At 36.5% G+C, this 12,609-nt stretch overlaps 1 protein-coding gene across 1 annotated transcript; it reads right to left on the bottom strand.

The window, feature by feature from the left end:
- Nucleotides 1-1,184: 1,184 nt before the first annotated feature.
- LOC147411643 (zinc finger CCCH domain-containing protein 3-like) lies at nt 1,185-7,507 on the bottom strand. Its single transcript, XM_086450740.1, has 9 exons — nt 7,329-7,507; nt 7,184-7,214; nt 6,945-7,073; nt 6,400-6,572; nt 6,097-6,150; nt 5,485-5,601; nt 5,038-5,355; nt 1,997-2,278; nt 1,185-1,913 (listed from the first exon to the last, which is right to left on the bottom strand). Exons 3-9 carry the CDS (start codon nt 7,015-7,017, stop codon nt 1,578-1,580), a joined length of 1,353 nt encoding a protein of 450 aa, XP_086306866.1. The 5' UTR covers nt 7,018-7,073; nt 7,184-7,214; nt 7,329-7,507; the 3' UTR covers nt 1,185-1,577.
- Nucleotides 7,508-12,609: the final 5,102 nt, after the last annotated feature.

The raw sequence follows: 12,609 nt of genomic DNA, 5'->3' as shown, positions 1-12,609 counted from the left end.
TGATGAGATGAACTTTTGCATTTTTTGGAGCCACAAACCATCAACGTTCATGCTCACAACTTGGTGCACATAAACACTCACAAATCAGCTTGATTGATGATTTCTAGCAATCGAAATTTGAGGATGTTTCATCATTTCTTTAATGGGTCCAAGGAAATTTCAAAACCTGAATCCAAATAGTGTATACATCGGAAACGTCTAATCGAATGCCTAGGAATTCAAATTCAAATATGGGGCCATCCTGAAAAGGGAAGTAGGTCCGCTAGATAAAAGCGATGTGTGAAGGGAACCAGGAATGACAACAAATCATAGAATGTCCCAAAGCGAGAAGAAAGTATGGTCACTTGTGTCGATATGGATTATTGTGCTTCTCAAAAGAAGAATAATGGAAGGAAGATTTGATACCATTTGAATTCCATAATAGACTCCAAAGGATGCACGATTCCATATTAGAAAAATCAAGGAACAAATAAAGGACATACCCATGTGTCAACCAACCGAAAACAATTGAAGATGGGCTACTGCTCTCATGTATCTCAAGGTGTTGGTACTTGATTTTACCACCACAATGATGTGTGTGTGTGTGTGCGCGCGTGCGAGCGAGAGAGATTTCTGTGATACGATGTAGAAATCTGCAGATACAATTGAGCCTATTTATTCTAGGTAGCTACGTAGCACAACACCTCAGTTAAGTCCAACCCCTATATTGAATTGGGTAACTAGTTTTGTAACCCAAGACCACACTAACTTAAATGTGTTAAGCTCAAGCCTGACCTAATGTCCACTTAGGGGTGTCAGGTATGTATCATAATAATCATCAAAACCTTATCCCCAAGGATTATGGATTAGAAGAACGAATCCTGCAGCATATTCAATGGTCTAGGTAGGATATGCTTGCTAACCAAAATTTAGGCTAGAGTTTTGTGTGTGATGCATGGCATTTCAAGGGCAATACCTAGTGTTAGATGGAACCTTGCCCATCGAAACAACAATGGCAGAATACAAACCTGACAATGATGTATCAGTTAAGCTCTACCTACAAAGACATGGATGACTTCACGTCCAACAAGCTCAGACCAATGCATTATGCTTGCTTCCTAACACTAACAAACAGAAACATGTCAACCAAGCCTGATCACAACACCTTTGCAGTTCATCAGCTCCTCATGCATAGTATATTCGCATGGGATACCAACCAACGATTATAAATTACTATGAATAAGTCCTGGTGACATATAGAAGCAAAAGGTTGGCAGTACTAAACATACCAACATTTCTTATCCTTCAGCATTCCAATCCAAACCAAGCCGTTACACTGGAACAATAAATATCATTTGTGAAAAAGAAAACTAATTAAAAAAAAAAAAACTGACATTTTCACCTGCATTTTATTCACCACAAAAAAGAGCCTTCCATGCCTCCTGCTTCACCCACACATGGATCTCCAAATAACCTATAACATCACGCAGAATCGCAGGTGACAAGGGTGAATAGGAGGCTCGTTTAAATATTTCCTTTGAACGAACTAGACACAAGAAAGGAAAAATGGGGAATAACAAAAAAGAAAAACTTCAATCCTATTGATCGTGTGGGCACTCCGAAGAAGTCGTGTGTGTGGGAGTGGTAGCTTCTTCTTGTTCTTGCGAAGCTTTTGTATCTGGGTTCTGATGTTTTGTACTTGTTGCCTCAGGTTTCATCCGATCAGGCAACATTGATGATTTGGAGGGAGAAGTTTCTGATGACTGGGTTATTGGAGAGTTTCTCTGATAAGGGAAGAACGACGTGTCAGGTATGGATAGAGTCGGCATGCTCACACCATAGTTATAGAATCCCGTCCAGGGGTGATCAAATTTACAATTTGAACCATACTTGCAGATTCCATACATACTATAGAATGTACATATGGCCTGGCCCTACATGTAAAAAAAGAAAAGAAAATAAAGTTAGTCCTGAATATGAAGATCAAGAATGTGATTGAATGGGGTATAAAACATACAGGTCTCAAGGGTAGTCCAAATGGACCCAAGGAACTTGTGGTCAATGGAGCAATTCTCTCTTTCGGGTGATGATACTTGCAAGTGGATCCAAATTTGCAGGTTCCAGTCTTCATGTAATAATGACATTCTTGCTCCTCTGGTCTCTCAGGATAATGTGAGACAGATGTGGATAACAAATGTACCTGCCCACTCGAACCTGACTCACCTTGGTCCTTAGAATTGTAGACAACATTAGCTCCAAGAAAATGGGAAGCAGTAGAAGATACCGGGTTCAAAGTTCCCTGATTAGTAATATAGGAATCAAAATAGAGGTCAACCCATTGCATACATTAGCAGAGAGGCGATCAGAGGCATTTATCAAAGCTAAGGACAATCTATTATGGCAAACTGCTTCATGTAGCTTACAAGGATGGAACCCAATTTCATGGGTCCCACTGAGAAGCTCCAATACCAAAAGTCAGCATAATGAGATTATCTTAACAGTCCGTTTTATAGACTTCATCACAAACCAACAACAATATGTCATAGACTCATAGTAATTATCTAACCCTAAAAGAAAAGCAATAAGCAGATGCTCACAAATATCAAATTCGATAAAATCCTTTCGCAGGATATCCATGTGGGAATCATGGATTGAAAAGCCAGAATCCCTACTAGTGTCTTTTAGACCATTGTTAGGGTCTAGCTTGATAGATGCCACATCTATTGTCAAAAATAAGAGAATGGAATGCAAACTAGTGTTGGAAGAAAAGATTTGTTTTTACAATAACTTCCACAGACAATGCCACCAATTTCATGCTAACTTGCAAGCAAGTTGACAGTACAACCATGTGATTTAAGTGTTTCAAATGGGAGACAACATAGCACTAGATGATTTTACTATGGGTTCTATCCCAGCACTTGTGTGGTTGCTAGATTATAAAATCAGACAATGCTTTTCCAAGACATACAAAAAACGTTGAGTGATGATTTCAGACAATGAAATCTAAGAATTTGGATTTCAAAACATACTTCCATCCTGTAAGAATAGTGTTCAAATGATACTGTATGGATAAACCTGGTCTTAGCCTCCGAGAAAATCAGACACGAGAGATGTATATGGAAAGAAAAATCTTGGTATCGCTTGAGTTTAGACCTAATGTACCATCCTAGAAGAATGATCATGCCATGAACAAAACCCATGATACTTATGATTTCATTGTCCAGATCTATGATTGCTTTGCCTGTTCACTTTTCAAATGATTGGAGGAAACAAGCAATCTTGCTCTTTCAATAGTTCCAAGTATTTCTAAATTCCTAAATTAAAAAAGAATAGCGCAAAGGGCTCAACTTGGAAAAAAACCATTTCATTATTACATTCCTCATTTATTTCCCCAATTCTATTTAACTGGAAAAATTAAAACTTGAAGGCTCACAGAATACCAGTACAAGAATGCTTTGTTAAATGCAAGCAGATGTAACTTGTTCAAGCCTTCTTCTTTTAGCTACTACCCCTAACTCATTACCTCATGGTTGCAAATGAAAAATATAAGCAAATTAAGATACAGGATCAAGCCCCTTTGCCCAGCTACTTCCACCAGTTAAATGGATATTTGTTTTCACGGTTTCACCACACTTTGCATACATTGGGTAGAATGCCACACAACAAAGGGCACAAAAGGCTGCTAATATATAGCCACAAAAACAACCCACCCACATCACACTAATTCCCTAAATGATTCTTTTTGTAGAAACCATTTCATGCTACATGATAATTTTAAGAGTTGGAGAAGATGATGGGGCACGATATGACAACCTATAAGATATAGGGTTCGCAAGCAAACCATATATAGAACTACGATGGGCAATGAAAACCACGTCTCAAAGGCAGATATCCTTCATTAGCAAAAATAGAATACATGGAGTAGAATGCAGAAGGATACCTTCGTTTAGTTCGAAACAAATAGAAACTTGTGATGTGGAACAGGTATCTTTTCATTGATCTTAATAACCATTTTATCTTCTATTTTCCATCAAGTAATATCACAAGAAGCATTATGAAAATACATGGCCCAAGTATGATAGAAATGCATATAAGCAAATTGCACTTAATTATTCTCACTTTGACACGGTCATCATAGCCCAGGACAGACATCAAAATAGCATAGGAACCAGCAACACTCAGAAGTTTCTTTGTCACAGAAAAATAGAAAGGCACCAATTACCATAATTTCACCTGATAAATTTTTCACAAGGAGTTCTGATGAACCACATCTGACATGATTAATATGAAACACAGCAACCAAAACACATGAATACATGCATCGTAATAAGAGGTTCATAAGGGAATGATAACATAAAAGAAATCATGTGCTTAAATATACAGACATAATTTACAAGAAATTAAATTGAGCACAATTGAAGGAGATGAGCAGTGAGATAGAGCAGAAAAGTGAGAATAGTGATAGCTTGAGTAATTTGCTTATACAACTAGTGGTTGCTCTACATACTAGCACTTCTCAGCACAATGAAAGGATAGAGAAAAACAATTAGAATTCTAATTGCCAACAGATGCATCAGGTTCTTAACTAGAATTTGATCTCCATGTTAGTTTCCAAATAGGGGCAATCATATAATAATGATCAAATAAGAGTTTTGTGTGAGTTTTACAATGGAAATAATCTTTAACCAAGAGTTCAAGAGAGGCAATACACAACCAAAAATATGGACATTTTGTGCAGCACAATCACAACAATAACAATGACACCTAAAAATTCTGAAAATAACCTTCGGGGGGATGCAGTGAAGCTAAAATCAAGCATCAATTTATGTCAAAAGGTAAAATATTTTATGGTTTTATTACTGAGAAACATCAATATAAGTAAAAGCTTAAAAAATGATAAATATGTTTTCCGTTGAATTAGCATGTCTATTTGTGCCTAGACATGTAAGACAAGCCAATTTTCTAGTGTGTGCATGAACTGAAAATTATTGTTTAACCATGGATGTTGTCAATTGTCAACATTCAGATTTGTTTAATATAAAAAAATCGAATACTGACCATATAAGTACTCCACCCTTGTTGTGCAGGTAAGATGCCTTGGGAAGGAGAAAGAACAAAGGGCATGTACGCATGAGGACTTTGCATGGGTGGACCAGACATAGATGGTGCTCTTGGCAAAGACAATGCTGGAACCCCACTTAGATAGTGTAGACTAGATAGAGGTGCAGCTGATGAGCCTGTTGTAGATCCATAGGTAGCAGGTCCAGTTACAGGCAGTACAGTTCCCAGTGTAGGCGGCTGGGGATGATGGAACTTGCAAGCGCTTCCAAACTTACAGGACCAAGTACGCATGTAAAATGGACAAGGTTTCTCTTCCTGTGAAAGAAGATGATCGTTTCAAGATAGTCAATAACATTGTTGGGAGTATTGAATGGGAAGCAAGTCATAATACAGGAAGTCTAGAGTCGAAGAACTAAAATTGTAAATCAAAGAGAAAAAAGGCACCTGTCGCATGGGTAGACCTAAAATATTCAGTGAGATCTGTCCTCCATTATGCCGGTCACGTGGGTGATGATATTTACATGTTGATCCAAACTTGCAAGTCCCAGTCTTGAGGTAAAACTGAAATAATTATGAACAACAAAACCAATAAGGTAGTGTTCTGGTAGCTCCAATAACTTCCATAGAAATAAAAATGGAACACATGCCATATAACAGCATTCAATCTCAAACAGTTTAAACAAAATTGAAATAAATTTCAAGTTCCATTTTACAACACCATCATCATCTTTGCCTATCTAATTATGTCCTTTTCTAATGAATGAAATGTCTATAACCTTTATCATCTTTTTCTTCATTAATTAGTTCCCCCATCTTTATCCGAGAAAATAGAAGACTCGGAGAGACTCGAAGACAATTAAATCAAGAGGTAAAAGGTAAAAGGTAAAAGAGTATATTATAAGAACCGCAATTGATAAATAGACAGGTCACTCTATATGGGCCAATTCGGCAAAGAGTCAGCCTTAAACCATCGTATCTATCTAATATCTATCTATCTATCTTTCCTTGATTTCATAAATGGGAGTCATTTTTGGAACAATTGGAAAGATCATGTACCAGGCAATCAGGTTGTCCAACTCTTTCAGGAAGTTCACCTCTGTACTGAGCAACCTGTACAAACAAAATCAGTATAGCAAATTGGAACGTTTAAATAACTTTGAGAAAGCACAATGGTGTTCTAAACAAATAAGTGCAAGCCAGATCATAACTTGAACAATTCAAAATCTCAACTTCAGATCAAAAGGAACAGATACATATAAACAATTCAAAAACAATGCGATCCTGTTCTCAAGCTCCATCCGAACTTAGACTAGAAACTTCAATCAAACAAAATTTAGAAATAAAGGAGAGTGTTTATACCTGCCCTGCATATGTGGGATGGTTAAAACGACAATTGCTTCCATAACCACACATCCCAGTCCTTAAATAATAGATACAATCTGGTTCACCGGGACGATCCGGATAGGAGCTTGAGTGAGCAACCACTCCATCATGGTTACCATTGGCTTGAATGTTCAAGTTCCGCATGGCATCTGTAATGGGTGAGAACATATAAAACATCAAATTCACGGCATTTAGAACTATGAAAACACATACATTGCATCTCCAACCACATTCTTAAGGAATCAAAAATACCCAATACAAAATCAACCAAAATCAAGTGAAATATGTTACAGAATTATTCAATTTTTAGCATTCCCAACTTTATTAATTAATACATGCAGAGTTAAACCGGATCCTCAACAAATTTAAGTCCACTCACACCTATGAAAAGCATCAAAATGCCTAATTCAAGATCGATTCAAATTAAACAAAACAGGACTTCAGAATTAGAAACAATAACACCATTCAATATGAAAACGATTGGATCTTCTCGATAAAACACGAGAGCGAGATCGAATTACCTTCGAGGTTATTGGTTGAGTCATTAGAAGAAGTGGAAAGAGCACTGTTCTGGACCTTCCAATTCTCTGGCATCGATGATGATGATGATTTACAAACCCTTATTCCAATCACCAATCAGACGAGAACTACTACACAATTCCTCTCCCAAAAATAGAGATTAAATCATTCAAAAAGAAAATTAAATATATAAAATTCTCCAAAATTCTCAAATTTAACCCAAATAACGTCAAAGAACCACCTTGATCGTCCTCTCAAATCAACTACGATCCCTAAAACAATAAGGAAACAAGTAGGAAAACCGATCTTCGCCGAATTATCACCAATTCAGACGCAAAAAACCATCAAATAAAAAAGGGAATGTTGCAGAATCAGAAGTAACTTACAGAGATGAAATCTATATACGATTAGTTTGACATCCAAATCATTAATTAAAAGAATAAAAATCGATCGATCTGTCGATCGATTCGAATTTCTTTTCTTTTTGGGTTTTTGCCTTATTTTGGTACGGAGTCGAGAAAATCGGGGATCTTTTTCTTCTCCTAATGTAGAGAGAGAGAGAGAGAGAGAGAGAGAGAGAAATTGCGTAGGAATAAAAATAATAATTCAAATTATTATAAGCGAGAAAATCGTCGCCGTAAATGCGCGCGAAACCGCATGGGCTTGCGTAAGCGGTTTTGGGCCGTCGGATGAGGGGAGAAAGGAGTGGGACCCACAGAGACCATTACTCACGCAGCCCACATGGTCGAACTAGTTTCTCTCTTTGGTTCTCTTTATTTTCGGGCATCAACAATTTATTCGCCTTGTTCTGCTTGCCCATGCCCAAACTCTACACTACTAACTACCTCTCGCCACCGAAAGACGTGGGGGGTGAGGTTGCTGTGAAATTTCAAAAATACCCTCTAAACAGGTGAGACTTACATTTTTAGTTGGATAAAAATACAGAATTTATATTGCCTCACCAACTTTTGTTAATGCCACCCCAAACGTGTGCTAATTCTTTGATGACTTATATATGAATTAGGGTGTGTAGGAATTTGAATAAGTTGATCATGCTTCAGTCAATCTGGACCAAGGCCTCCATTTGATTCACACCATTAAATATAAATGATTCAGCAATATTAGGTGTATTTTGGTTCGACAATCCTTAAATGGGCCATAAAATGAGCATGACCCGTAAGAATTGTAAAGATAAAAACTATTAACCATCTCTAATGCGGGCATGGTGGCAAAAAGGCCTCAAACTTAGTCTTCATCATCGGTGGGGGACATTCTCACCATGGGCAAGTCAAGGCCTCAAGAGCTTTGTGAAGGTATGTGAGACCTTCTATCCCTACAGGCACTATGGAATGGATAATCGTTAGAACATTTAGGATGATCAAGATTTTCATGAAAACAAAAAAAAATGAATAAATGGAGTGGCTTACAAGTTCTATTAAGCAAGATCTTCTCAATTCTCGACTTTATTCTTTTCGTGATTCCAACTGGGGGTCTTGTGAATGCATTCAATGATTAAGGCAATAACAAATTTGGTAGTGCAGGATTAATTTTAGTTGCAATTTCACATCTTTGCCTCCATTTGTTGCTTATTTATAGGATTCTATTTTGGTTGGTTGTATTGCATGGCATCCTCGTATTAGTCTCAGAAATGTCAACATGTCCCATTTTGACGCTTTACAAAAATCACTCTTTGGCCTTTAAACTCTCGCTTCGACGACTGTTTTCTCGAAAAAGAAGAGTCTATCACTCACAGTCAAGAGATAAATTTATTTTTGCCCAAAAGAAAACGCTACATTGATACAATATCAATCCCTTCTTACATGGCTGTCAAGAGCTCATAGTTCCGCAAAAGGGGATAGTTCTAGGGTCAAAATGCACATTCAAAGTGAGATTAGGTCTATTCTTTCGAAATACTTCAAAGAGAACTAAGGAAATTCGACCCTCCAGGCCATTGACCAAAAAGTTAGGTCTAGACGTCGGAAGAGAATTTTGAGACCTCAGGGAGATAGTTGAAGGTGGGTTTCGAACCATCAAAGAGACACTCGAGGATTCTCATTTTACTCTGGGTGTTAATCCATCTCAATCTATAAAAAAAACATTGCCTTGGGGAGGGATTCGCCTCTAGGAGAAGAGTTATTGATCACATAGCTTGGGTACTAAAAGTTGTGGATCGTATCATTCGAGCAAAGCTTGGGGCACCTTTCGCTTATCCATTTCGTCCATCTAGACGCGACGCCCTTTCTCATTTTCATATACCACCCTTTCTTTCCTCCCGACTATTCACACATGAAGATCATCGTATGTATGCTTGACTTCGGTTGCCGGTGTTATAGATAGGAGTACATTATGGTAGGATCAGTCACCAACTCGTTTTCGAGAGGAAGAGTTTGCTTTTCAGTTCATGTTATGGTATCAGAATGCCTCCCATTAGGAGAAGTTGGATCAGAAACTTATTACATGCACGTACTACTATTGTAGTGAGAGGCGAAGTCAACGATAAGTGGATGAGAATGGAGACAATTGAGAATTATAGGGGGAGCCGTTAAGTTAATTTGAAATTTTGAATTGTTTGGTTTATTAGGGTGTATAGTCTTTTCCTACATGCTAATTACGGTCGACAAGATGTCATGGTCTATCTAATCATTTTGTTCTTATTACTGATAAAGGATGCACATGTCACTAGTTTGTCCTCAAGATCTAATCTACACTTATTTAAGAGTTTTCCTTTTCAAACTAAATAGTTCTCAAATTTTTCCTATTGGTCGATTAGTCAACATACTTCCCAAATTCGAGATGATTATTTCATGTTCCCATAGACGAAATCTATGGTATCTTGACACATGTACAAAGATATTGCAACGAATCCTTAAAGATATTACAATAAATGAGTAATACACATACATTTTTTTTTATAACAGGATATCCGTCTAGACAATAGATTGGGCTCGTATATGGGCTTTGGCCAATCCATAGATCATGGTCTTGTCCAAGGACTAATCTCGAAGCACATGCAACGCCCGCACATCACACACACCAGGTAAGTGACGGTGTGCCCTCGCGAGTGGTCCCTAAGGAATTAGTGCTCATACTCGATATCAAACTCACAATCTAGGGGCATTAACCGATTATTGGTCCTATCTAAAAATTGTCATTGAGCCAATCCCTCAAGTTTAGTAATAAAAATACATCTTCATATATAAAATCCATGGTCGTAACAAGTCCAATTGATCTATGCTAATTATTAGACTCTCATACCCAATAAGAAGATTATAATCCATTATTAAACTCAAAATCTACCAAAATAGGTCGACCCAATAATTGAATAACTACAAGTCTTACACCAAAAGAAATAAATGGTACTCTTAAAAAATCCTTAAAACCACCAAGATTATGTTGAGATTACATTTGGACCAATTAGCTAAAGTCCATTAAATTAAAGATTTAGGTCTACAAAAGCCAAGGCCTTTTGGGAAGATCCTAAATTATCTTTATGGACCTTATGCTGATCCTCATATCGCACTTCTTGACTTGAAAGTGTATGGGAACCATAGATGCTTTTCATCGAGATACGAGTGAAAAAGCATCTATGGTTTCTATCAATTTTCGCGACAAGAAGTGCGATATGAGATTCCTACTTGAGGTCACTCCAGTACAACTCTTATTTTATCTGGGAAGACCTTAACTCTTCTATATTAATAATAATAATAATAATAAAATAAAAAAGTTCACAAACCCTAATTAAAAGAAGAAACAAAGATTTTCAACACAATATTTAAACCTCTACCACTGGATATAAAGCCTAAAAGTTCTTTCACAATATCCTTCTCAACTAAACAAACTTGAAGTTTGAAGAGAATAGCCATACATTATCATTTTCCTTTATTTGATCATCAATCAAAGAGAATACTTCGTTAAACAAATGTATCGAGATTTATATCAGCATTTTCTTCAAAATTAATTACATAATTTGTCATCTTATTTTATGCATCCCAAGGTAAGATAGCACAATTTGTTATTGAAATTCTTAGGCAATTCTCATCACAAACAAATACATTTGAAGAAACAAAAAATTAGGAGTCTTGACACCATATATCTTGAAGTATTGGAGCAATTTTCAACACAACAACAATAATTAGTTTTGGTTATTTAATTATTGAGATTATAATAGAACTTATAAGAATAATGATGAATGCATGCGATTTTTGAAATGCAGTTAGTACTTGGTTGACATGGCAAGGGCACAAAATCACAGATCTTTTTCCAGTGTATCCTCAAAGAAAAAGATTTATGATTATGTGTCTTTGCCATGTCAACTGCATACCAAAAACCCAGTGCATTCATCACAACTCCTATAAAATATATAATGAAAAACACTTTCTTTACTAACAATAAGATTTTAAGTTTTACGAAGGGTTGTTTTACTTAAGTGGATTACCACATTAGCAATCCAACACCGCAACCCTTTGAATTTCTTGGAAAAACTCAAAAAAAAATTTCTTTTGGGTTTGATCAAATGTTTTAAAACCTAACGACTACTGAACTTCCACTTGACTCTCAAATTTAAAATTAAAATTTAATGATGAAAAATATATATATATATTTTTTCCAAAGTCCAGAGATTATGGATGCCACAAGGTGAGCCCAAGGACCTTTTGTAAAGGTGGAATTCTTGCAAACTTTGTAATGCTAGTAAGACTCATAAGCCATATATAATATAAGATAATATAGGGCATTACTCAAGATTCAACAAGTCAAACTGTCAATCCATGATCTCTTGTCCATAAAAATCAACCTTTCAATAGATCCTAACAAATCTAGATTTGCAAAAATTATTCTCAACTTTGGCCGTATTTCTTTTTGACTCTCTGGAAGAATTAAATCAGGTGGTTAAGATTGTCCAATAAGATTGATTCTCTCATAATGGAATTTCTCTATTATTCAACTTCAAACGGTGGGACCCGAACCCCATTCGATTTATTGCACACATTTATAAAGTAGATTCTAAGCTCATCAAATATTAGAAAAAAAAAAAAAAGATAAATCAACTTGGGTGGGAAGTTTTCTTTTTTTACTAAAGCGACAGGCAATTTATAAAAGAGTGTTGCTATTACCACACCAACTTTTATTAACGCCACACCAATTGTGTGAAAGTTATTATATGAGAATTGGTGTGGTATTAGTAAAAGTTGGTGTGGCAATAGTAACTCTTATTATAAGAGATGAGAGTAAAAAAAAAAAATACAGATTTGTTAGGGCTTAGTACAATTTATGGAGAGAGTCTCCCATACAATATTCCACGTGTAGCAATAGAGAATATCCAGAACGGTTCGATGCAGTTGGATGTTGTACCTGGTCCATCACTTTCTTTTATCCAAATCAGGAAGTAGCAATGGCTGTGGATTGTACATCTGTCCATTAATGCTGGTGGGACCCCATGAAGAATAATGGGATATGCCGACTAGAATTCAATGATCTTGGGATTTGTTTGACAAGACCTTCCACGTTTTAGTCAATAATACTGTAACCACTGTGTTTTCAAAATGATAGTTATGCCTTCTTTGACCTCAGTCTTTTATGTAAGACAAGATTAATGACCTAAATGCCCTCATCTTCTTGTAGAGGAAAACCCCATCATTTTCAAATAAAGTTTATGTTGTGCGGGAAGCA

This window comes from Akebia trifoliata, chromosome 1 (assembly GCF_017979445.1).
Source record: "Akebia trifoliata isolate Shusen 1 chromosome 1, ASM1797944v1, whole genome shotgun sequence".
Lineage (NCBI taxonomy): Eukaryota > Viridiplantae > Streptophyta > Magnoliopsida > Ranunculales > Lardizabalaceae > Akebia > Akebia trifoliata.
The sequence above is the reverse complement of the archived record's forward strand: the minus strand, read 5'-3'. Positions and strand labels throughout refer to the sequence as shown.